Genomic DNA, 24,638 nt, shown 5'->3' with positions numbered 1-24,638 from the left:
ACGATTGTCTACAGCTTTTGAGAGAGATTTACCTAGAAAATACCGTTTGCGTTGAATGGGAAGGGATGAGGAGCGAGGATAAAGTTGACATCAACAAGGGACTGAGGCAGGGGTGCCCTTTATCCCCACTGCTGTTTATGATGTACATTGTGAGGATGGAGAAGGCGCTAGAAGGAAGTAATATCGGGTTTAATCTCTCATACAAACAGGCGGGTACAGTAGTACAGCAGCAACTCCCAGGTTTATTTTATGCGGACGACATTGTGCTGCTAGCTAATAAGCAAAGTGATTTGCAACGTCTGGCTTATATCTGTGGACAGGAAGGCAACAATTTAGGTTTGAAATTTAGTGTTAGAAAATCAGGTGTTATGATATCCAATGAAAACAGTGAACAGACAGCGGCAATACAGGACCAGGAAATACAGGACCAGGAAATACATCGCGTAGAAGAATATGAATATCTTGGTATATGAATAAACGAAGGCAATAGATATATGGAAACACAGGAAAGAACAATAACAGTAAAGGGGAAGAGAAATGCAGCCATACTGAAGCACTGAGAGCCATGGGGATACAATAGGTACGAGGTGCTCCGGGGTATCGGGAAAGGTGTAATGATTCGACGACTTACATTTGGAAATGGGGTCGTTTGCTTTAAATCTGGGGTACAATCAGGACTCGATGGGAACCAAAGGTCAGTTGGACGCCTCGCATTGTGCACTCTCGGGAAGACTACAAATGAAGCTGTGCAGGGTGGTATGGGCTGGACTAGTTTTGAAGTGAGGGAAGCTTGCAATAAAATTGAGTATGAAGAACGCCTGAGGAGGATATGGAAGAAATTAAATGGGCTGGGAGAGTGTTGAGGTATTTGTACAGAAAAAAATGTTGATTCACAGTGGAGCAAAAGAACTAGGAAGCTTACCAGCAAGTATGCGGCCTGTAGGGTGAGCAACACAGCAACAAAGAACGTCAAGCGGAAAGTCAGAGAGGCTGAAATAATCTCAGGGGTGGCGGTAATGGAAAAGAAGCCTGCCGTGAGTAAATACTTAGGAGGAAAACACAAAATTAGGCAAGAAACAATTGATGAAAACTCAAAGGGAAGCTCATTACTTTTCGAAGCGAGATCGGGATGCCTTAGAACACACACCTATAAAGCGAGATATAAGAAGGCAGAAGAAGCATGTGCTTGCTGCGGTAAAACTAGGGAAACAATGGAGCATGTTTTATTAGAATGCCAAGATGTCTGCCCAGCGGTCGATTTAGGCACCACTGGACTCCTTGAAGCCCTTAGGTTCGGCGAGAGCAGGGGGAGAGTAAACATGTCAGGAATAGAAATTAGTAAGAGGCGATTGGAAGATTGGCGGAACAAAAGTAGGGAGACGACAAAAAACGGAGACGTACAAAAACAAAGTTCACAATAGGGGGTCAGAAAACTTGCTTATGGGAATTATACGTGCGTTTTTTTATTGTTTTATTTTTAACCTAGGTAGGACATTATGCAGTATGATAGGAAGACCTGCGCGACGCAACCCACCATACCGTTCCAAAGGGGACGCTCATAACATCCATCCAACCATCCGCGGCAGCCGAATTTGGACAGAGGCGCAAATAGAAAACTCACGTGCACTTACATTTCGGGACACGTTAGAGAACATCACAGTGTCAAAGGTAATCCGTAGCCCGCCACTATGGCGTGCCTCGTAATTCGATTGTGGCTTTGGCACGTACAGCTCCATAAACCAATTCAAGTTTAGTACTTCTGCCAGTGTGGGATGTGTCATGTGAGGCAATGACAATGCTCAATCCTCTCAGAGGTTATGAAATATGGCGCACAACAACGCCTCAAGCAAACGCCTCTCCCTGTTTTTCTGTGCACTACGTTGACACATAGAAGTACCGCACGCAAAGTAATGCTTCACATCAACTCATCACTCTCGTGTTATACTAAACGTTAAGGAAGTTAAGCTTTAGCAGTCAATATCACCGCTTATTTTGTCAATCTAAGCATCCAGCACGGAAAGTTTCGCTTACATCGATTCCCACAGTGCGTGGGATCTGCATAGATTTTTTTGTTATTGTACAGCGACACCCATCTACCGGCACATATCCAACTGCCTATGTTGCCATCAAAGTGCATCACTGAAGACCCGCTTAGACCGACTCGCAATCGCCCCATGCTCCGAGTCGGGGTCAAAGAGTCTCATTGGAGAGCGTAACCTTCCCAGTCACGCGTCTACAGTGACACGTGTTGGCAGGAAAGAGGTTCGTTAATGAGCGGCACATATGTGCACATTGTCACATACTCAGTGACTCAAGTGTGACCGACGCTTGGTTTCCAATCCTGTTCCCTCAGCAAAGGCAGCCCGATGCTCCAACCCTTCGACCATGTATTACACAGAGACTAAAGCTGGCGGGAAAATGGTTAGACACAACGTATACAATAGATAGATAGACATATAAATAGATAGTTTGGCCCCGGAAAGTCCGTGAAGCACATCAAGGATGCTAATGCATTTAAAGAAAACCTCTGTATGAAAACCGTACGCACTAAGCCATTTAACCAATTAACACATTTATGAGTGTATGTATGGCGCTTCTTTTGTATCACGGCTAACATGCTCAATTTGTGGATGGGGACAAGATAAGTCGTCTTTTGTGGGGACCTCTTGTGACATATAAACACGATGGTAGCTGCAACATAATGCGCAAATAGGGCAGACATAAATTGTAATACCTATCGGTCTCAAACTCTTGCATTGTTCATGTCGAAGCGACCCCCCCCCCCCCCCTTGATTTTATACAGAATAATTTATTCATTTTATTTTTATTTTCATGCTCTCAGAGTCCGAGGGTATTAGAGAGAGGAGTGTTCTAAAGATAAATTGTTTATCGCCACTTTAAGGGTGGCAGGGTCTTCGATTGCAGCGATGGAGGCGGGAAGGTGGCTCCAGTCACTGCTTGTTTATGGCAAAAAAGGCATGGCAAGTGTGAGTGCCACATAAAGAATTTTAACCTTGAGTTTATGATCGATCCGTGAGGACACGTAACCTGGAGGGAGGAAAAGCTCGTTTTTACACTGTTTCGACGATTTCGCTCACCGCAGGTCCAGTTCGAGTTCTCTGCGATGTACAACAAAGTATTATGTCGGCTTAAACATAAGGGTGTTAGCCATGAGACAAATCGACACGACTAAGGTTCTAAAAACTGTTTTAGGGAATAACAGTCTTACTGAGCAGGTGGATCCATATGCAAAGTGGGTAGAGGAGGTACAGGCTGAACCTCCGGGCTCTCACGTCTTCGGAGTGGTCGCAGCCGATGTTCTCCAGGAAGCAGCATCCTATCAGGCGTTGCATGCGAGCGATAAGGCGAAAACCGGCGTAGAACGGGTGGCAGGTGGCCTGCAACAACGACTCCTGCAGATGCGATTTCACTGGAACTGGGCTCTTGTGTACCAGGGGAACCACCATTGGCTTGCACGACCACATCCCTGTAAGAAAACTTAGAGATGGGCTATTAGACACATAGAGACTGAGACAGCGAATCAGATTTAAATACTGACTAGGGGTCATTTTCTGAATATGGGTAAGGGGAATGGCGATTGGGTTAAGTACGGCCCACTTTGGAAGACTCACATACGAAGCGCCATATTGAGTCAAGTCGACACTGGTGCTCTTTAAACATTTATGTCAAATTGACTTTTGGTCTCTTACTGTGGCTATACGGCACATTGCATCGCAGAGTTCGCGCTCGTTCCACGGGTTTGAGTTATCGCTCTCAAATTAAAGGGGTGCGACTGAATGAAATAAGAGCTTCTAGTCCCACGGAGACCCCACCCACTGTGCTGTTCGGAAAAGAAAGCGGGAACGGGTAACGCAATGAAATAACATCTTCAAGGCCCTTCTAGTCATAGGGAACCTTCGTACGATATTGCTCAAAAGGGATGTGAGATGCTAAAGCGACATCGGCTACGCCTCTGTGACCAGAATAAGCATGCAAGAGATTGGCATTAAAGATTTTGGTTGCATGTATTCCACAGGCACTCGGCAAACATAGTGACATGGTTTACCGTGCATGTATGGTGCTCCTGCATAAGGCAAGGCAAAGTAATGCAGCCCTGCCATAAATGATTATGAGTAAGTACTGGCAGCATTTTAGAAAATGTAATATCCCTTCAAAGTTTCTTCGAAATCTAGTGTAAAAGGCCTCATGTTTAGCTGAAAATAGGAAAAATTTCTAAAGAATTCTCTAGACAACACGTTCAGCTTGTTCGGGGCAGTATTTCAGAAACCGAGTTCACTAACTCGAACTCGTTTTAGTAGGGCTACCTTGTTAGCACAGAGTCGCATGATTACTCTCACCGCCAGCGCCTTACCTGCTACTTGCCGATGGACTTATGATTCACCGCAATAGGCTTGAAGACGTGCCTTATCGCGCTTCAAAAATAAAGTTACTCAAATTATGTCTTAAGCTTAAGCGTTTGACTCATCACCTAGCCTCTTGTGTAATCCACCTCACACACTTCCAGGCCTTACATAAGACGCCGTGGGCTGTTGTAAGATTGTTTCAAGGGCTTCTGGATTCATGATGACTGCGCCGTATTTCATAGAAGCGCTACTACGCGACAGCACACCCATCCCCTATTCATCATGGTAGCAGGAGGTATGGAACACTGCATGCCTTGCGCCGCTTGCACGGCTAGACCATCCGTCTTAAGTTAGCAGCACCTGCATCGATATTTCTTTGCGCGTCTGCGCCCCGGAGTTAGCGTGACATGCAGTATCGATTTCCTTTTCCCGCTTCTGCGAAAAAGCGAGTAAAAATACTTCGTTAAATTGTTGTCCTTTAGGTTTGAAAAAAGTGTGGCGCGGAGGAGCTGGTTGTTGTCATCACTCACAAGACCATGCGCACAGAAAATGTCGAAAGTTTACGCAAGCGTCTCCCTTCCTCCTGTAGCTGAGTGACTGTGGAGTGGTTGCAGATTATTTGCGTGCCCTTAACAGAAAAAAAAATTCGGAAAGGATGTCAGGCGACGAAAGATGCGGGCTGGTTGCACACTTCTTAGGCCAACTCCCTGCACGAACCCGTTATTAATGTTGGTAGTGCGTCTTAATACATGAGAGGCCTGAGGAGTGCCTATCTGCTGAACGCCTGGACACTACGCATAATTGTTGTTTAGGGGGCCGTTCCGCCAAAGTGCAGAAATCTGACTTTGCATTGGTCATGAATGCCGAAATGAGAAACGCCGTCATAATTACCATGCATCAACAAAACAAAGAAACAAGCAACTATCGAATTGAATTGAATTATGGGGTTTCACGTAGCAAATCCACGATTTGATTATGAGGAACGCCGTAGTGGGGGACTCTACATTAATTCTGACCACCAAGGGATCATTAACTTGCCACCAATGTGCGGGACACGGGCATTTTAGCATATAGCCCCCATCCAAATGGAGCCGTAGCAGCTGGCATTCGATTCCCCGACCTCGTGCTTAGCAGCGCAACACCATAGCTGTTAAGTCACTGCGGCGGGAATCAACAGCAACAAGAAGAAAAGCTAGGCTGTGTTCTTTTTATTTCTCTGCCACTCACACAATGTAAGAAAATTTTATTTCTCTCAAGTTAGTTGGTGCTTCCGAGCAGCTGCGGAAATCAAAAAGCTCAGAAAAGCATGTTTGTTTGGCCTGTTCGCCGAAGGAAGAAGTGAAAAAACAAAACAAAAATAAACATGTTGCATGCTCCCTGAGATTCGAGCCGAAATCTTATGCGCTTGGAGAGTGTTGGCATATGGACGTGGCCACTGTGAATGCTAGGTACACGAAAAAATAAAAGTCGAGTAAGGCTCGGTGTGCTCTAAGAAATAAGCAATGAAGCCTTTTGATGTTCGCATAGAGTCAGCAACATGAATAACAATGGTTTAACGATCGGATCACGCTTCCGGAGACCGACATTCTCTTAGAACATCCATTCATGTATCTTGAATAGGCCTAAACAATAGTGGAACATTTATGCGAGGGCGTGTACAACATTTACATTGTATTGACAGCGATCGACAACACCGTGACAATAGCGACACGGACGCCGCGTACTCCCCGGTCCTCATTGGTCAAGCCGGCCTTACTGCGTCATTGAGCCGAAATGCTGCTGAATCCAACGATCCTACAAGACATTGCTTGCGTGTCTGGGAGCCACGATTATGAGCGCCATTATAGTCGCACAATAGCGTTTGACATCGTTGAGCTCTCGACTGCATTCACCAGAGTTCGCATTCTGAGAGTGAGGCAAGTTCTTTCGCATGTCATACACTTTCACTATGGACTCGAGTGTTTCAAGGTTGCTTGCGCGTGATGAGCGTTGACGCTGTGCGGACAACAACGTACGAAGCCGAAGCGGTTTCTAGCTTCAGATATAGGCAGTCCTCGCCATCTTCATTCTTTATCGTACGTTTGACAGCGCTTTCATTCAAGTATTCGCTGCTTTTCGGCGCTATAGCAGAACCATTTGTTTGACATCGGATTGACAACGTTTTGCACTGACATGTGCTTTTAACTTCCCAGATGGCCAAGTAAGTTGACGTTAACCTCATTATTCTGATCAGGTTAGTTTCTATACATAAATTTTTTGGGCCTCAGTGTCCCTTATATGCATCAACATACGTTTAGGACCAGATGAACTTATCGGCATTAATCATTCTTACTTGCGGAGCACTCCCGAAAAAAGGAAAAATAAAATGGACAGCACATCTACCGCCGTTTGCTATGGTCTTCGCGTCATGATTTTCGTAGCCAAGATAGCCGGTTGCCCTTTTGTCAACGGCATCTGCGGAAGAAGGAAGTGCGAAAAGTCGAGGCTCTATTGGCTGATTTGGGGACCATTGGGACTCGCCTACTCCGTCATCTGCATCGCCTTGTGTTCCTGCGTTGGTCTCGTCTACGTAGCGACCGTACTTTGGCTTAACGGGCGCACTGACCAGATCACATTCATCACTCGCAGTGGTCTCTATTTCGTTGTATACGGTCAGGTTATTCTCAACATTTGCAACCTGCTGCTCAGGAGGAAGCAGCTTGCCGACATTGTCATGACGGCGGCCAAGCTAGAACCAAGCCTCCGACTGGACATGAAAAGCGTACGCCGACGTCTCCGGAAGGTCACCCTACTCTGCCTTCTTTACACGCTGATAGACGCCTTCAAGTATGTCGTGGGTCGCAGAGGTCAGATAAAGGTCGCCTACTACCTGTTCCGAGGCTACGGCGACCATGTCAAGAGGCTGTTTGTACCGTGCTACATCGCCAGCTGCTTCCTCGTCTCGACTTGGTACAACATGGTCTTCTGGCAAATCGTGTACTTTTCGAGCCTCTTCCGCGAGTACTTCGCCGCCTTGAGCGATCGGCTCGAGTCTGAGATGGCGAACGAATCTCGTGCTGAATCGAAGGGTTTGTCTTCGGAGAGCGTGCGCCTGAACCTGGTCGAGCTGCAGAAACTGCTGCGCAAGGTCAACGCCTTCGTCGGTGTCCAGGCGCTGTGGTACTACTGCGGCAGCGTGTTCTTCCTCTGCGCCATGCTGTACTACAACACGGCCATCTCCAACGGCGGCGTCGCTGAGAATGCGTCCAGCTGGTCGTACGTCGTTATGATGGCCGCGGGCGTCGTCTTCTCGACGGCGGCCGCTAGCCGCATGACTCGCGAGGTAAGACCTGCAACGTCCGTGAGGCGAAGTTCTGAGCTTGTTTGAGGGAAAATCTTAAGTCTATCACGCGCGTTGCTATTAATCTCGATGTTCTGCTTTTGTGTAAAGAAACAGGGCAGTAGATAACCACATTTACGCCTGCAATGTCATGACTGTCCACGTGAACCTTCGGGCGAGGCATGATAAGTGCGAGGCAGAAACGACGGTAAGATATCATTGTAGATGGCGCTTAGCGGCCTGTCACCAGCTCTGGCGATATCGAGCTGACAGGCGCAGTGCTTACGATGTGCGCTGCCGATGTTGTCTGATACGAATTGCATCGCTACGCGCCGCGGAAAGAGCTGAAATTTCAAACTAAACGCCGTTTGACCTTCTCCTCGCAAGCGCCGTGCTTCAAGGTGACGTAACACAGCACGCGCGCCTACGTAAATGTACACGCCGCGACGTCGCTCAAATTGAGCCATGACACTTCGAGAACTCTAACGAGTACGCCATACACATCAGTGCTTTAGGAAAGCTCCTCCTGATATGAACGTCGTGCATCATCGAGTTGCCTCCATTGCTACTAGCGGCATTGTGAGACGCCTGCATGGTAGTTGCCGGGATGCTGTTCCTCCTGCCAGCAGTTGCCATGAGAGCTGAGTCGCGCCAATACGTCGCTCCGACGTAAAGTTTGAAAACTGTCCGAGAAGTTCAAGCGCTACGTGAAAGCTTGCTATCAGAGTCAGTGCTTTGCCCTTCATGCGAAGCTACCACCTGCAAGTTGGGGATTATTATGGATATTATGAAACTTCCATGGTAGACAAATGTATCAAATGATTGCACATCCAAACTTTGTAGAATTATAATAGCAGTAGCATTAAACGAACATCGTCTAACCATGCAAAAGTTGCTGTGACACAAATTTGTGGACTTGCAGTGTCGGGAGGTGTCTCTGCAGCATATATCGGGGAACAGTTTGCTACCTGTAACCGTGTAACCGCATTATGCTGCAGGTACCGCGCTTATCATCAATCATTTTAGTGCACACAAAGATCATGAGATGTTAGGAAATTAAGCGAGGACGTAGATGGCCCGGATGCAATTTTGGTAAATTAGTGAGAAAGTTGCTATGTTTCGCGAGTTTTTAGTAGCCTTAAGTACAACATTCCCTTTTTTGGTCTTTTTGGCGACACCAATAGCGAATGCATTGTCTAAGTTAAATTGATCAAGGGACATTTGCGAAGCTGGATGCATCGCCTTCACTATTTTTCGAGAGCGATATATGCACCTACATTTGCCCCTTCTTCTAAAGGCATAGTGAACAGTCTAGTAATGAGCCATGAGGGCTCGTTACAGTTTCTATTTTAGTCGAAGCGTAATGTTGAGATGGAATGCTGTTTTAGAAAATCAAGGTTTCATCTTTCCCCTGTTTAAAGTCCGACTGGTGGCATCGCAACTGTAGGGTGTAATTTAAAGCTGCCATTTAAAGAATCAATGTCTAGAAACCTATCAAACAAAAGAAAAGCGTACAAATATTTTTATTAGTACAATCATGATCATCTCGTAGCAAATTTTGATCAAAATAGATTATTTTGGATTTGAACCTGGCGACTTCGTCTAGAGAAAAGGATACTCATGAGCACTGACCGGATATCAGTACGCAGTAGGGAATATGGACTTTAGAAAAGGTTATGACGAGGAAACGCAAACAAACTATTCGCACTCGTTTGCGCCGTCACCATGCTTCTCTGACCTACATGGCTTAGGGTGCTTGAAGTATTGCCCTTGAATTGATGGTACCTACAAACTTTCGTTTCTGGCCACACATGCTTGTCGTGAGTTATTAAGGGTGTACTAAAATGTTGCACGGTTTTACTGGAGCTGAAAAGTTCTAATTTGTTGCAGGCTTCTCGCATCCACAGCATCATTCAAGCATCGAAGTTTGAAACACTTTCAGACGCTGCAACGCATAGGGTACGTGTACGATAAAAGCGGCGCACTGCAGTTGCATAACGCCATGAAATATATTCTTGCTACTTATCACTTGCAAGGTGCTTTTTTGTTGTAATTGTAATTGTTCTATCTTTTCAGTTGCATATACTGATATTAACTGTAGAAGACCTTCAGGGCTCCTTGACTGGGTGCGGTATGTTCGTCATCAATCTGCCACTGATTGTAACCGTAAGTTGCTGGATTTTTGTATTCACCTGCTTCGAGTTTTCAAGAAACACTAGCATGCTATACTATGGAGTTTGTTGCGGAAATTAGTGTTATCTTGCTTTGAAGCATATATATGAAGTGCCAAATTAATAGTGGTTACCTTCAGCCAGTTATTACGCTCTTTGTACGTTAACTAGAGTGCTAAATATGTGACTCGCGTTGGGAATGTTTTAACACAGGAAACTAGTGTATGATACTTGTGATACGCCTCAAGAACTGTGGCTTTATGCGTAGCTGTATAGAATTTTTTTCTATGGAAGGTGGCTACTTACAATGAGAGCCCGCTTCACAAATTTCACATGGTCTCAGGCAATCATTTAACGGAAGTACTTATGTTTACGTAATCATGAAATCTTACCACGATAACCGTCAGTGTACCTAGGAACGATTAAATAGAAGCTGACAAATTGAAACCCAACACCAGCCATCTAGATTTTCAACACTAGGCTTAACAAAATGCACCAGGCATTCATTAGCGTCGGGTACCTGGATACACAAAATTGTGACATAGCATGGTATATTTTGAAACCTATGTATGGCGGCTGCAGTGCCGACGGTTGCATGGAAACGAGACATAAGCGTGAACGGGAGTACAAGCATGCTCACAATTAAGCGTTGTTGTTGCTTTCCAGATTGTGGGTTCCGTCATCACGTACACTGTTGTGCTTGTGCAGACAAGCGAAAGTATGATGTCCAACAAGTGCTCCAGAGGGCCAGTGGTATTGAAGTAACAGAGAGAAGTGTTGTCGAGGTGAAAACATACGCCAAGTAGAAATAAACCAGAATGCGTTTTTGACTCTCGATTTTGTGCTGTGTGAGTGACGTCTCACGATACAAGTTGAGTATGAAGGTATGCCATACATATGTATATACTATACCACCTGCTTCTGTGAAGATTTTCAGTAATTTAAAAAAAATTATGTGTTGTATATAGCGCAATTATAATCATTGATCGGGATTGTCCGAACAAGAACGTTACCTGGGCGACAAATCTAAGCGCATGATTTCATCATCATCACCATCATCATCACCATCATCATCATCATCATCACACCACCACCATCACCATCATTAACAACAACAACAACAACAACAACAACAACAACAACAACAACCTATTTTATGTCCACTGCAGGACGAAGGCCTCTTCCTCCGATCTGCATTTATCCCTGTGCTGGGCCAACCGATTGCAACATGCGCCTGCAAATTTCTTAATTTTATCACCCCGCCTAGTCTGTTGCCGTCCTTCGACTGCTATTCCCTTCCCTTGGCACCCATTCTGTAACCCTAACGGTCCGCCGATCATCTAACCTACGCATTGCATGACCTGCCCAGCTCCATTTTTTTTCTCTTAACGTCGATTAGAATATGGGCTATGCCCGTTTGCTCTCTGATCCGTACCGCTCTCTTCCTGTGTCTTAAGGTTACGCCTATCATTCTTCCTTCCATGGCTCTTTGTGTGGTCCTTAACTTGTTTTCGAGCTTCTTTGTCAGTCTGCAAGTTTCTGCCCCATATGTTAGCGCATAATTGAGTAATTAACAAAAAGTTCAGCAGCACGTTACAATCCTGTAACACGTGAAGCCGAACGGCTGCTGCACACTTGGTAATGCATTAAGTTATATGATCGCTGGGGTCAGACTTCTTGCAAGACATAACGAGCCGCAGCGTGAAGTACGCGTGTGGTAAGTCGTTGTCTGAAAGCTTCGGCCACCTCTCTTACGTTGCCATCTCGCATCGTTGCGCTGCTGCTTTCGCAGTTTGGCTTCTGCGGCTCGCTTTCGACGCTTAGCTGCTGTGTCGCGCGCTCGTATAGTGGGTTCAGACTCGTGCGAATGACGTTTGCCTTTGACATTACGTTGCAGCCTCTCAGCAGGGGAAAGCAGCACTCGCGGTCGAATTCCTTGCTTCCGCCGCCTCGCAAGTCACACCTCGTTCCTCGCTTGGCGAGCATCCTCGGTCGTAGCGTATTTCTGAGAGGGGGCATGCCTTTATTGACGGTTCGATTGCTTGTTTTGAGCATTTTCTTTTCTGAAACGTATGCTCTTCTATGTGTTGTATGGGTGGTTTTAATGAATGTATACACTGTTCGCTTCAATTTGCCGAGCGCTTGTAGCCTCTGCATTAAATGGATTTGAACCATTGCTTTCTTAGCTTGCTTACAGGGGTATGAGTCATTGCATCTGTGCTTGCTCACTGTAGAATGAGCCATTGCCGATGATGATATTTTTTACCACTCGACTAGACGCCGCGTTTTTTAGGTATGAGTCATTGCAACGCCACTTAAGGCTCTCGCCTTAATAAGGAATGAAGCAACTTCTAAAGTAATGATCTCAATATCATCAATGCAAAATATGGTAAGCCTATTGAGAAATGTTAAAATATATTTTTTTGCCTGATGATAGCTGCTATGCTCTTATTTTTCCGGATTGAAAAGAAAGCAGCTGGAGGTTTAAAAAAAAAGTACCAGGTGAATAGCAGCTTACGCGTGCCCTGAGACATGCCACGAACGTATGATCGGTGCTGCAGCACGCAAACCGAATGCGCAAGTAGGCCTTGAGCAACTGAGATAGATTGAATACAGTAGTCTTGGCTTCCTCTTCGCCGAGATATTTTGCCAGTTGAAGCGATGGGATATGCAATAAATACCGCACTGTGATTGTTGAAGCTCCGGCAGTGCTTTTGTTGTTGATAGCGTAAATGGCGAGGATGTTTTGGTGGTGGACGGCGAAGTATCGGGTTTAGCGGTTGTGGTCATTGCCTATAATTTTTCTTGCGGCATATTTGTGCCTGCGGTCTGTGCGCTGCGTCGATCCACAAGAAAGCAAGAAGTTGACCTGCCCCTGTAGGAGCAGAACGCTATACGGTCCCACCCAAGGCGAGCCGCTCCCTCATCCCGTATGGTGTGAACAGCATCATAACACGCACGCACGCACGCACGCACGCACGCACGCACGCACGCACGCACGCACGCACGCACGCACGCACGCACGCACACACACACCCTCCCTATCTCGCTCTCTCTCTGAGACGACGACATTAACAGCGACGTGTTCCTGTGAGAATTATCCACTCACATACTTAAAGTTTTCCAGACTTTAGCTTCCGTATAAGGGCACCCACGTAGTGCGACTGACTATTTACGAGGGCACTTCAGTCTTCTCCTTTGGACGAACTTGACGTTTTTATTCGCAGCGATACCGTATTGATGTGGATGCTCCTTAGACAGTCGTACGTGTTCACGCCATGTGACGGATCACTAGTTGCTAAATGGCGTGCTCACTCGTGCATATCGACTTGCGCAGATTCAGACATTCCCAACACCTTCGACCGTCTGTTTATATATTCATCTAAACAAATTTCCCTCTAAACAAATAACCCTCATGGAGATTCTCTAGGGGCAATTAAGGACAAGCAAGCACTTTCGACCGAAAAATAAAAATTGCGAAACTCTACAGTAGTTGACGTCTATGTAATGCAAACCATTCATGATTTGTAGAGAAAGGTTGTATGAATAATCTAAATATAGTGTAGGGAACAGTTATATATAGATTATATGCGGTAATATTTATAAGTATGACAGAATTTCATTTCATTTCATTCATTATACTTCAAATACCCCACTTGGGGTATTACATTCGGAATGGGTTTTAGTTACAATGAAAGTGAGATTCCAGTGCCGCCTTGAATTGATGTGGATTGGAGTGGTGCACGGCAATTGCAAGTAGATGGTTTCAGTCCCTTGCGGTCGATCGTCACAAAAAAGGAGCGAAGATGAGTGGCAGTTTGCGCTAGGGGAGGGTAAACCGCTCGAGTGTGGTTTGTGCGGCTGGACAAGCGATGAACTGGCAATACAGCTGGAACTTCGAAAGGAGGATTAGATGATTTGCGATAAATGCATAGTCTAGATATTAGACGTCGCAATTTAAGGTTGGTAAGGTGACCACGCGCCTTAAGATCGGAAACGCTGGAATGGTAAGAATACACAGAGTCAATAAAATGATCCATGCGATTTTGGATGGATTCAAGAATATTAGATAGGTAAGATTAATGAAGGTCTCAAATAGCGCATGCGTATTCTAACTTTGGGCGAACAAATATAAGGTATAAGCTATTAATTTCACTGATGGCGGTCCGAGTCTGAAGTGTTTACGAAGAAAGCACAAAGCGCGATTCGCGTAGTTAGCTATGTTTGTTACGTAGGTTGACCGGTAGAGATTTCTTGAATATGTTACGCCAAGATATTTATGAGATTCAGTGGATGATATTGCGGAGCCCAAAGTTATATATTGTGCTGGCTGGTAATGTGGCCTGCGGTGGAACGATATCTCCGAACTGGCGTCATTCTGGAAATTTTTTCCAAGTAAATACGCCTTGTAAACTCACTGGCTACAATTCGTAAATTGCAATATGTGCAGTAAGGTAATTAAGTCAACAGATCATTAGTGGATTTCTGTTAATTATTTGAATATGTGTCTTGATTTCTCGTGAAAGTAATGTCCGCCTATCTGAATAAGCCAGCTAAAAGACTAGCATTATGTTAACTTTTAAAAATTCTATTAAACTTGAAAATGATCACTCTGTTTATTAAAAGCCTTGCCTGATAAAGAAAGTTGTCGAGAGACCTGTTGCACATCTCCAAAACAATAGACTGTGCGACTGCCTCTGTTAATTAGCACCCCTCTGGGAACATTTTGTACCGATTTGCTTAATTTTTCTACTGCGGTCGTTTATTGCAACACATACGTCTACCGTCTTCGTTCTAACGTTGGAATGCGGCAGCACCATGTTGCTGGCGCCACTGTTGTCTTTTCAGAAGAAACTAAAACATACCGCGACGTGATCACGTGTTGGGCTGGCTTATCTAGGCTTAAATTTTGTCTGGTAATGCGCTCTTCTTGTTTTTTCCTCCCCTCATGCCCACTGTAGATTGGGAAACAAGGGGAAATCATGTTAACGCTTAAAAGCGTAACGTAACTAAGTTTTTTTTTCGTATTCCTTCGCCACGGTATCTTTCAAAAAGAAAAGTTGGACCCGTCACGGTTTCTCTAGGTGGTGACTGACAGTAATGCTTCTATTTTTGCTTTAATTCGTTTTTATTGAGGTGTTTTAGCACGAAAGTGACAAATGCTGAGATGAAACACGTATAGTGAAGCAGCAGCTGTGCGTTTTCAGTTAAAATTAGTACAAAAAAGGACAATAAAGCAAACATATCTCTTGAGGTATGGATTTCGTCCCCCTTCGTCTACTCGTCTCCATAATCCTTGTAGTATTGAATGCGGCGATTAATTGCCACACGTGCTGATTCCTGCAGACTTTCTTTCTGCATGTATGCGAAAGAAAGGGTAAGCCTGTCTATAGTGATTGTTTTCAATGCCGCGGAAAACGAAAGAAAGTTTGTAAAGTCCTGTATAACTTTTGGGTGGCCAAACAACGTTATCCAAGTATTGTGCTTCTTATGAAATTTAATCTCACGTTGAGCTAACGCGGCCTCACGCTGGGAATCTTGGCCCAGCGTGATTACTATTTTACTTAGCCTTAATGAAAGCGCTGGGATATTTACTCAGAACTGTGCACCAAATCGATTTCCACTTGCATACTGTAACGGCGTTGCATCCCTCTTGCTTTTATGAGAAGCCTCAGCACAGGTCACCGACATTCACACAGTCCGGCAACAGGCATAATATGCGGAGTTGTACAGGGTGGTTCACTTAACTTGAGCCAAACATTAAAATCATGCAGATTCCACGTAGCTGAACAGAAACAAGGCAATGTTCTCTGCCGTCGCTTGGAGAAACTCAGATTGTTTTTGCATTCCGCCTAATTACATAATTAGCGTGACTTAATTAATCAGTTTGTCGATTATTATAGTTATATAAAAAGTGTTAATGAGAAAATGGCAGAGCTACATGAGAAACTCCCGATACAGCCTTCTGTTGCTCAATACGTGCAACATAAAAGGATATTTTCGAGCGTGAAAGGAGCCCGCGAATACACGCAAAATTGCCGTGGGACTGGCCGCTCGAGGCACTTTGCGGGCTTCTTTCATGCTTGGAAAAACTCTTTTATGTAGCACGTATTGAGCGACAGAAAGCTGTATCCGGATTTCCATTTGTTGGGCGTGTTCGCAAACTTACGTTGAAAGTATATTTAGCGCCAGCGAACAAGGACAGAAGGGAAACGACCACCAAAATGCGCTAGCTTCAGCAACTTTAGTTCCAGGAAACAACCACCTATTTAAGCCATGCACGGTGGCGCCACATCATCAAAATTTTTAATCATTCAAAAAAGCCGTCTCCATATCTAACAAGTCGACCGAAGCGGTGCTAACACACGTCTCAATATTCCGACATATAGCGTGAGCCTCCATAACCCCTCGCACATCTTTATCTTTGTGCCTCGCAACAACATGGCTGGACCCATCCATCGGAGCACAAGCGCATTTCTGACAGTGAGTTGACAGATGACCGCATTGCTCATTTCTCACGTTTAGACTATGTTCTCGTAACCGGTCATTAAGACACCGTCCTGTCTGTCCGATGTGTTTTTTTCCTGCAGTACAGCGGAAGCTCGGAAAGAACGGCTTCTACTCAACCCCCTGGTGCTTTACGATGACTCGTAGAGCCTCCGACAGCTGGCTTAAGGTACTCTCACGCTTGAAGAGCCGACTGATAACGTGCTGCGTTTCTTAGATATTCAGCTCGATTTCATGGAACGGCACATGTGTTGGGAGTATAAATCCAGGGCTAATACGCCCCTGTTACCGTATCGGTCCGCCCACTCGAAGCTCGTCAAGAGGAGCATTGCCAAAGTTTGGTTTGGAAATGCATTAAAGAAATTTAGCCCCCATAAGACCTATACGAGTCTGATGGATCAGCCGGTATCGTTGTCAGCAGCAGGGTTTCCGGAATCAGTGCAGGCTTTGGTCGTAGAAGGACTGCTAAAAGGATGCGTGTCAGACACCGCAACTCGGGATGCGGCAAATCAACGGACGGAACACAAAGGGGACGTAGCGGTAGTGCCCTATCTGCGTAGAACGGCACATAGGCTTAAAAACATGGCTAGCCGTGTGGACACACAAGTGGTCTTTTCAGCGCAGACAACCTTGCGAAAATATGCCGGTTAACGGACCCGTACCAAACACGACTCATGTCGAATATAAAGAGGTAGCCAGGTTACAACGACTCCGCATATGCAACCAGTTCAAGATAATCATGCATTGCTTCGGTTTATACTAGCTTACGATAATTTCTAGATACACTATTTTCTCGATAATGTTCGTTACAGTCACCGTTTTAACATTTAAAGCTAGCAGCTTTGCGTGTCTCCTTACGTCTAACGACAACATACATTGATTATGAGGCCAACCCTACGCAAATATGAAGACACCTTTACAGGGTACGTGCTATACTAGAATCAACAAGTTTCATTGCCGTAAAAGACACACCTCAGCACTAAATAGTTTGATCGGACTCCAAGTCGGCACTAGAGCTTCTGAGTAGCATTCACGCCAAGACATCGCATAGATATAATATTGTGGTTTCAGTTGGGAAATGTGTGCGCAGTGCGGCATCTCGTCGAAAGGATATATTTCAGTGGGTGCCCAACTTTATTGGATTATCCGAGAGTGACCGGGCAGACGAAATGGCAAAAAGAACCCATGAACACTGTGAAATGTGCATTATTTTCTTACTTCATTTGTGTCACAAGACACATTGTTTGAAAAGTGCTTACAAATGATGTTTTTTACAACCTCTTCTGCTTGGGCAGTGTATACATGCGCCCTCTTTCTTTCTAATATGAAACGCCTCCATGATTTCCTTGGCCAAAGCATAGCCACTCCTGGCTAGAATTCGAATACCGGAAAGAATTGGCTTACAGGGACGGGATCTACAGTGCAAAAGTAAATGAAATTAATCTCTGTTAGCTACAGATCGCTCATGTTCCCGCGCCCGATCGTTGACGCATCGGCTGGTTTGTCCGATATAACTCTCCGCTCTTAAGCGGAATCTCGTACACAACACCAACGGCTCGTGTGACGTATGGCGTGGTAGGCTTCTTTTCACAGGCGAGTTTCCTCAGAGGTGCCCAAATGCGCGGGCACAACCCAGCAGGTTTGCTTGGCGTAAAAAAAGAAAAAAAAAACACACACATAATAGGCGCGTCGTACCTTTTTGCCAGATTCTCCAGGTTGTGCGTCCACAGGGTTGCGCACAACCTAAAGAATGTGGCATGATTTGATGGACATGATTTGATGGACAGAGCGCTTGTGCGATCCTGGTCTGCTGTGTATTTAAGTAGGCGAGATTTTCACAATAAAACTTAGTTGCGAGTAGCGCTATTCCTGTGCGTCGGTGTCTTTCTTTTGTACCGTCCTGAAACTGTGCTCACCAGTATTCATTTATTTTGGCTGGTAACTTGAGTGTGGCAGTATGGTGAAGGTGCCGTTTGCCATTTATTTTACTGTTTGGCGTCAAAACGACGACAAGTTTTGCAACTTTTGTTCATTTCGCGTTTGGTTGAAATGTTCGCAATAAGCGTTCGCTGTAGATGTTCTTAAATTCTGTGGAAAGCATCGTTAAGTGTACAGGATCGCGCCTTATAGGGGCACCAACCTAGTTGAAATTCAAGCCCACAGAAAAACTTCAGTTAGCCGTACGTTAATTAGGTTGGCCGTAGTTAGCCATACGAAGACCTGTACGTTAATTCCCGCATTAGGCGCCATACCAGCCACATTATTTTCTTCAAGTTAGAGGAAGTGCTATTATGCGTTGAATACTTGTGATGTGTGTCCGTTAACAGTGAACGACACTGCGTGAACTGACTTAAGTAGATGGGGTTTTAAGCGCAAAATAAGACACGGAACAATAATAGGCACCAACAAGCGCTTTTCTGTTGCTCTTCTTTATCCGTGTCTTGTTTTGCGCCTAAAACAATTTCTAGCCATTTACCAACTAGCCCTACAGAAGAGGTTACTAAGCTCACTTAAGTAGCCTTAACCACTGAAAACGCGTGTTTACCTCCGATTTAATTTTTCTTTCTTTCAAGGCAATCGGAGCAACTACTAAACAGGAAATACCAGCTTACTTACGCAAGAAGTGGGTAGCTTGGAGAACAAATTTTCTACTGAAACATCAGTTCAGCCAGCCTTATCTGCTTCCGCTCCCAAGAGGCGTTGATTTTCCTAGGCTAAAGAAGACGAGCATCGTCAGATTATTGGCGCTGGCTGGTTACAGATTTCTCACGACTTTGAAATGTTATCATAATGATAGCATGTTGGTAATATTGAATATGGAAGTTCACACCGCATGTGTGCACCCCCTGTCTTTCCTTGACATGAAGACTTTTCTATTCTTTTGATTTTAGATATTGCGCGGAATAGAACATTGTCGTTCACGGAGGTTTATAGTGCGAAGCTATGAAGAAGACGTTTAGGAAAGAAAGCTTCGAAGCTGAAGAAAAGTTTGCCCTGGTTCAAGGATGGAATACGGGACAAATGCCTTTTCATGGCGTCGCGTTTCCATCTGAGCTAACTGGAGGGACAACAGATCGCAGTGCGAGACAGAATTATTTGCAATGCGAGCAGTGGTTCTGACAAATAAGTTCTGTGGTAAACAGCTTGGCGGAAGAAGTATCACAAAAGAGACACTTTTTCCTTTCATGAAAGTCCCTGCTCCTCGAAGATTTACGCATTTGCTAGTTTTTGTTTAATAAACAAATTCACGAGGCCTTGCTTTTGCATTATTATTTATTTTACCTCATAATCAGTTGATCAATTGTGCATTGACATTGCCTATCCTGAAAACTTAAAAAAATATAGAAATGAATTGCAGTATCGTTATTTTGTGTTTTACTTCTTTGCCTTGAGACCTAAGCAGACTGCAATAGACTAGCTTAATGGTGCAATAGCGACAGCAAATTCAGTGCCCTTCTTAGGCAGCCGTGATGCTTGAAGAATGTACAAGAGTGTCTCTGAAGTAGCTCTCACTTGTCTGGGCCAAGACAACAGTGCATGTGATGACTGCTCCCGTTATCTGCGAAATAAATGTGCATGGCAAGTTCAGCGAAAGGTGTGTATGATATTGCTTTGTCCAAGAATGAGTCACTCTGCTAATTGCATAAATAAGCACGTACATTAAATGCGCCGTGAGAATGGGTTCGAAAGAAGCTTTCTTTGGCGTTTCATTTGATATTTTATTTAGCATTGCTTTAGCCAAAGTGTAGGTCTTGAATGGCAAAGCTAAAGGCAGAGAGTAACCTGCCTGAAGAAGGGCTTGTCACAGTTACATTGCTCAACAGTGAATAGCCTACACTAGAAACGTACATGTATTAAATATGTACATAAATATATATTTTCTCAACAAGAACAAGACAGTGTAGGTCCAACGCAGTAACTTATGCAAGAAATATGAACAATGACTTACAAGCACGAGATGAAACTGACTTAACAAAAATGATTACAGTAAAGCGAACAAAATAATACCGAGGGTGACATGAAATAACAGAACCTATAAGCACAACGTCAATCATGAAATATAAAAAGACAGCAAATGCATTTTCATAACATCTTAAAAGCAATTCCATGACCTGAAATCTTGGGCAACAGTCCTCGTGCTTGGATGTGCATTTATGAAGATTGAAAATAAATATCTTAGTTGTTTCGTACCGTAGCTCGTCCTGCAGAAAGTAATCCTAAAATGGTCATGCCTGAAAATTCATTGCGTGACACTTGCAACGCTGTTATCGTTTAGCAAACTTTTGAAAGTTTGATGCCCATTTTACAGCGAAATATTTTGTTGGAGGTAAGCTTGTGGTGCTCCAACACCGAAGACACGTCCGACAGAAACCAGAGAACATGGAGCACAGTACGCATTGAATAGAACCAGCCCTGAACTGCGTATCGACGCTGGCCGGTTTCGCACGTACACCGTCGTATGCGACGTAGGCCCTCGTCGGGGCGCTCGAGCGCCCAACTGCAGGCATAAATAAAGTTTCTCCAATCCAATACAATATCCAACGAGCAAGCGCGTTACACGGCATTCTTCGCTTCTTATCGGTGCTGCCCCGCGCATTTCTGGGCTAAATCTTCACGGCGCTTCTCGGTAATCGTCACCACCACTCCGCATTGCTCCGTCTTGCGTTTACAAGTCAGCGTTAACTCGCATTTCAAATCACGCCTCGCTGCATGTCGAGGAGATTCCTGCCCAGCTCGAAGGTTGTTCCGAGCCGTTTTTCTTGTGAGCCCGGAAATTGGTAAGGCTGCGAAAAAAAAAAAACGCTTCTGGGAAGCTGCTTTGGACAGCGAAGCTGTAAACTCCAACTAGACAGATTGCCCATTGTGATGTAGCTTGAAATTATTCGCATGGCGACATTCACACGCACTTTACCTAATTATTAGCCAAAGACGTTTCAACGGCTTGCGACTTGGCTTGCGCAGCTACTTCGTGCAGCCAAAAAGTGTGGACCAGAGAAAAAAGAAATGCAGTTAACCACACTTTCGCCGCGCCTCGTATACATGCTGCTCTTCATGGGTCTTGACTGTACGTGGCATTCCCATAGCACTGTCACAACACAAATAAGTTGTTAGGAGGGCTCCTAATTTGCATATGAAAGTGTGCTTAGGCCACTCCCTCCTTCATATGCTACTGTGGTCGCTTCCCAGCTACTGCAGCCTATGCAACCGTAGTCTTTACCGGGAAATGCTTGCAGCGAAGGTTATGCGCGAAAGCGACCTTTCTGGTTCTTTATTTTCCGCTTCGCCGCACCGCCGGCGCCGCCGCTGCCGCGGATGCGCGGAGGCGAGCGCCATCTGCTGACGGTGCAAGGAATCGAGCGGCGCACATGACGCGCGCCTCGCGAGTTTTTGCATGCGCACACGACAAACCCTTTGAGAGGTAGAGCTACACAGCTTCGCTCTAAAAAACAGCTGAAACGCGAAGTTTGGAAATTCGTAACTCTGCACCAAAAAGGGATATTGCAGCTTTGTAAATTGCAACAGTTACACCATGTAAAGTGGACAAATTCGATATATAATTTTACAGCTTAGATGATATTATTACCGTGCTTGGAAGGGCTCTGCTAAAATTCTACTTACAGATCACTGGTATGTTTCAGATGAGTGTATAATATCTCTGTTTTGTCAGGTTTGGATATGTATTAATAAGTGTAGTTTACAGATGTGCGATATCGTTTTATACTGTCGACTAATGAAAACGAAACTTCATAGTTTCATTATTCAAGTTTTGCATTTTTTTAGAATTGTTTAAGAACAGTCGATGGCCTAAATAAAAATAGGAAACGTACTTTTTGCAGTCATTAGATATTTACTTTATTTTAAATTGTAGCAGAGCTTCCCAAATTTGATGCAGTGGCTGCCGCGAAAAACATTTTTTCCATTGTTGTGTATTTAGGTGCAGCCCCAAAGCTAAAGCTTGCCTTTACCAGCATGAGTGCTTCCATAGCTGTTTCTCGCTTTCCCCGGCAACGAGAATATTGTGAGATGGTAAATGACGAGCGATAAAATAAAGCACTATCGATACAGAACATTGGCTTATGTTAGGGAAATAATGTACATGTGGCAAATACTCGAATAATTATCGTTTGGGATAGCTTCATGGCTTTCTAGCTTATGCTGAAAAGAAGTTTTTTATCTTATATGATTTGCTTGTCAAGTACAAGTATCAAATGAAAGTAATAATGAACAATAAAGCAACGTTTTCTTCAAAACACTTTCTATCGAGTTTCGTCCCTCGTGATGTTACCGAGCTTACTCGTTTGAGGCACTTTGTTGGGTAATACATCTGAAGTGCTAAGTAAAACTTGTCTGCAGATTTGTTTGATGTGTCATATTATTGATCATTGCTATACGACATACTACACTTGACACACGTGGAATTTATTCCATAGCATGATATTTTAACGGTAGAACCTCGGTACTTACTCCTGCAAATGTCGACAGGTCAACAGTAAAGAAACCGCAACCTGTGAACTTGAGGTCATCGTGCTTGATGGCATAGAGCAGCATACGGAGCTGGAAATATTAGAGATATTACCATTATAGTAACCATATATCAGCTTTGTTTTCTTTAAAGATTTAAGCACGTCAGATTTGTTAATCGCATCCGAATTTCAATGCTTTCAGGATTTATTTCAAGCTCTCAATAAAGTGGTTCATATGTTCACAATGCCGCTGGGCTGATAAACATAAAAAAAGTAATGTTTAGGGCGCATGCAGCAACGTCGGAGCTTGGCAAAACTCGGAATCTCTCGAACTTTGCGACAGGAGTAAAATATTAATATATAAATAATTTTATATCATATTGTATAAGTCATATTTCTATTTCTAAGTGGACGTGAATACTGTCCAATATAGAAACGCATTTTTATTTGTAGTAATTTTATTATGTGTTGGCTGCCATCTGTATATCTGAGCACATAGTGACATGTATGTCTGGTTGCTGACTTGAGAAAACCGGCTTGAGCACGGTGAAGGTATGATACGGCTACTGGTTTTGTGCTCTCTTTGTTCGTGGTTAAATTCAAGCTGCGGTTCGTAGGTGGATTCCTGCGTTCTCATTGCTTTCACATAGCTTCGAATTTATCTGCAGCGTGTCTTTCATTTATTTGAAAGCAGGGGTCTCAAACACAGCGCGCATTTCTTGCATGTTCTGCACCCAAGCAGATAGGTATGGAACATTGAGTTGTACTAGGAAGTGTCCCCATTGCTTGTAAGGAGACATTTATTTTTCTGGGGCATCGTTACCACAACTCCGATATTCGTACGAATCAGTGGCAACTTTTGTGCATAGCGTTTATATTTCAGAAATTGGCAGAAAAGCCGGCATGTCTAAGTTGGAGTATAGCCTTATTTTCGTACAATGAGGCTAGAAATTCTCCGCCGCTACGCGTTTAATAGGTCACCCCATTTTTGTCTGTTATTTGTGATCACAACCATGCAGCCTTCAGTGCTATATTTTGCGGATTATATTTAAGAACAACAGTTATTGCCATACTGGATTCTTTACCCCTTAAGACGACGAGTTATTTCAAGAGATGTTTTCAAGTGCGCGCAAACATTTTCGGTGCACGCTAAGCTAGTTTTCTTGCGCGGTGAAGAGATTAACCTGGTCGAGAAACTAACCGCGACTGAGTCACCAATAAGTTACGCGATCGTTAATCCACCAAATCCCCAGGCCGTAAAAGCTAAGCGTTTCATCGTAAGTTTCCAACTGGGGTAAAAAACAATCTGAATCAGGTGGTTACATGTGATATATGCGGAAACTCCCTATTTGTATAATAATTACGTTGTATAGTTGTGTCGGAGAACACATAAACATAATTATATGCCTTTTAAAACACATAGGAGCCTTTCACAAAAAATCAGGAGATGAGTGTAAGTGGCACGTACGGCAAAGACAAGGTGCGACTACACTGGAACAATTCAAGAAGTACAAGTCGGAAAGAAATTTTAACATAATTGCGGAGGCTCTAAATTGTCGACTAAGAACGATGGTGGCCACTGACTACAACGTGCTATTTATGACACTGTACTATCAAAATGACACCAATCGAAAGGGATACAAATTGCAATGTAGTAAAACAGAGGCAGCTGATTAACGAAAATTCAAAAGGTGACAATCATGCTAATGAATAACTTTGGAGTAGAATTGATATCGAACAAATTTAGGAGTGGAAAATACATATTTGCAATTTTAAAATTTGTACAAAGAGACAGAGAGAGAGAGAGAGAGAG

General features: G+C 44.2%; 3 protein-coding genes across 3 annotated transcripts in view; 1 reads left to right on the top strand and 2 right to left on the bottom strand.

The window, feature by feature from the left end:
• Positions 1 to 3,485, bottom strand: part of Gr66a (Gustatory receptor 66a) — a 29,569-nt gene extending 26,084 nt beyond the window's left edge. The window contains exon 1 of the mRNA XM_075675451.1: positions 3,230 to 3,485. Coding sequence (XP_075531566.1) covers positions 3,230 to 3,485 — 256 coding nt within the window. The remainder of the gene's footprint in view (positions 1 to 3,229) is intronic.
• LOC142564000 (uncharacterized) lies at positions 422 to 10,986 on the top strand. Its single transcript, XM_075674798.1, has 4 exons — positions 422 to 7,686; positions 9,574 to 9,642; positions 9,760 to 9,849; positions 10,521 to 10,986. The coding sequence occupies exons 1-4, from the start codon at positions 6,730 to 6,732 to the stop codon at positions 10,617 to 10,619; spliced, it is 1,215 nt and encodes a 404-aa protein (XP_075530913.1). The 5' UTR covers positions 422 to 6,729; the 3' UTR covers positions 10,620 to 10,986.
• Positions 10,987 to 19,633: 8,647 nt separating this feature from the next.
• Positions 19,634 to 24,638, bottom strand: part of LOC142564943 (uncharacterized) — a 39,936-nt gene continuing 34,931 nt past the window's right edge. The window contains exons 5-6 of the mRNA XM_075676158.1: positions 22,827 to 22,916; positions 19,634 to 19,920 (exon numbers count right to left, since the gene is read on the bottom strand). Of these exons, the coding sequence (XP_075532273.1) occupies positions 19,819 to 19,920; positions 22,827 to 22,916 (192 nt within the window). The 3' untranslated portion in view covers positions 19,634 to 19,818. The remainder of the gene's footprint in view (positions 19,921 to 22,826; positions 22,917 to 24,638) is intronic.

This window comes from Dermacentor variabilis, chromosome 11 (assembly GCF_050947875.1).
Source record: "Dermacentor variabilis isolate Ectoservices chromosome 11, ASM5094787v1, whole genome shotgun sequence".
Classification (NCBI taxonomy): Eukaryota; Metazoa; Arthropoda; class Arachnida; order Ixodida; family Ixodidae; genus Dermacentor; species Dermacentor variabilis.
The sequence above is the reverse complement of the archived record's forward strand: the minus strand, read 5'-3'. Positions and strand labels throughout refer to the sequence as shown.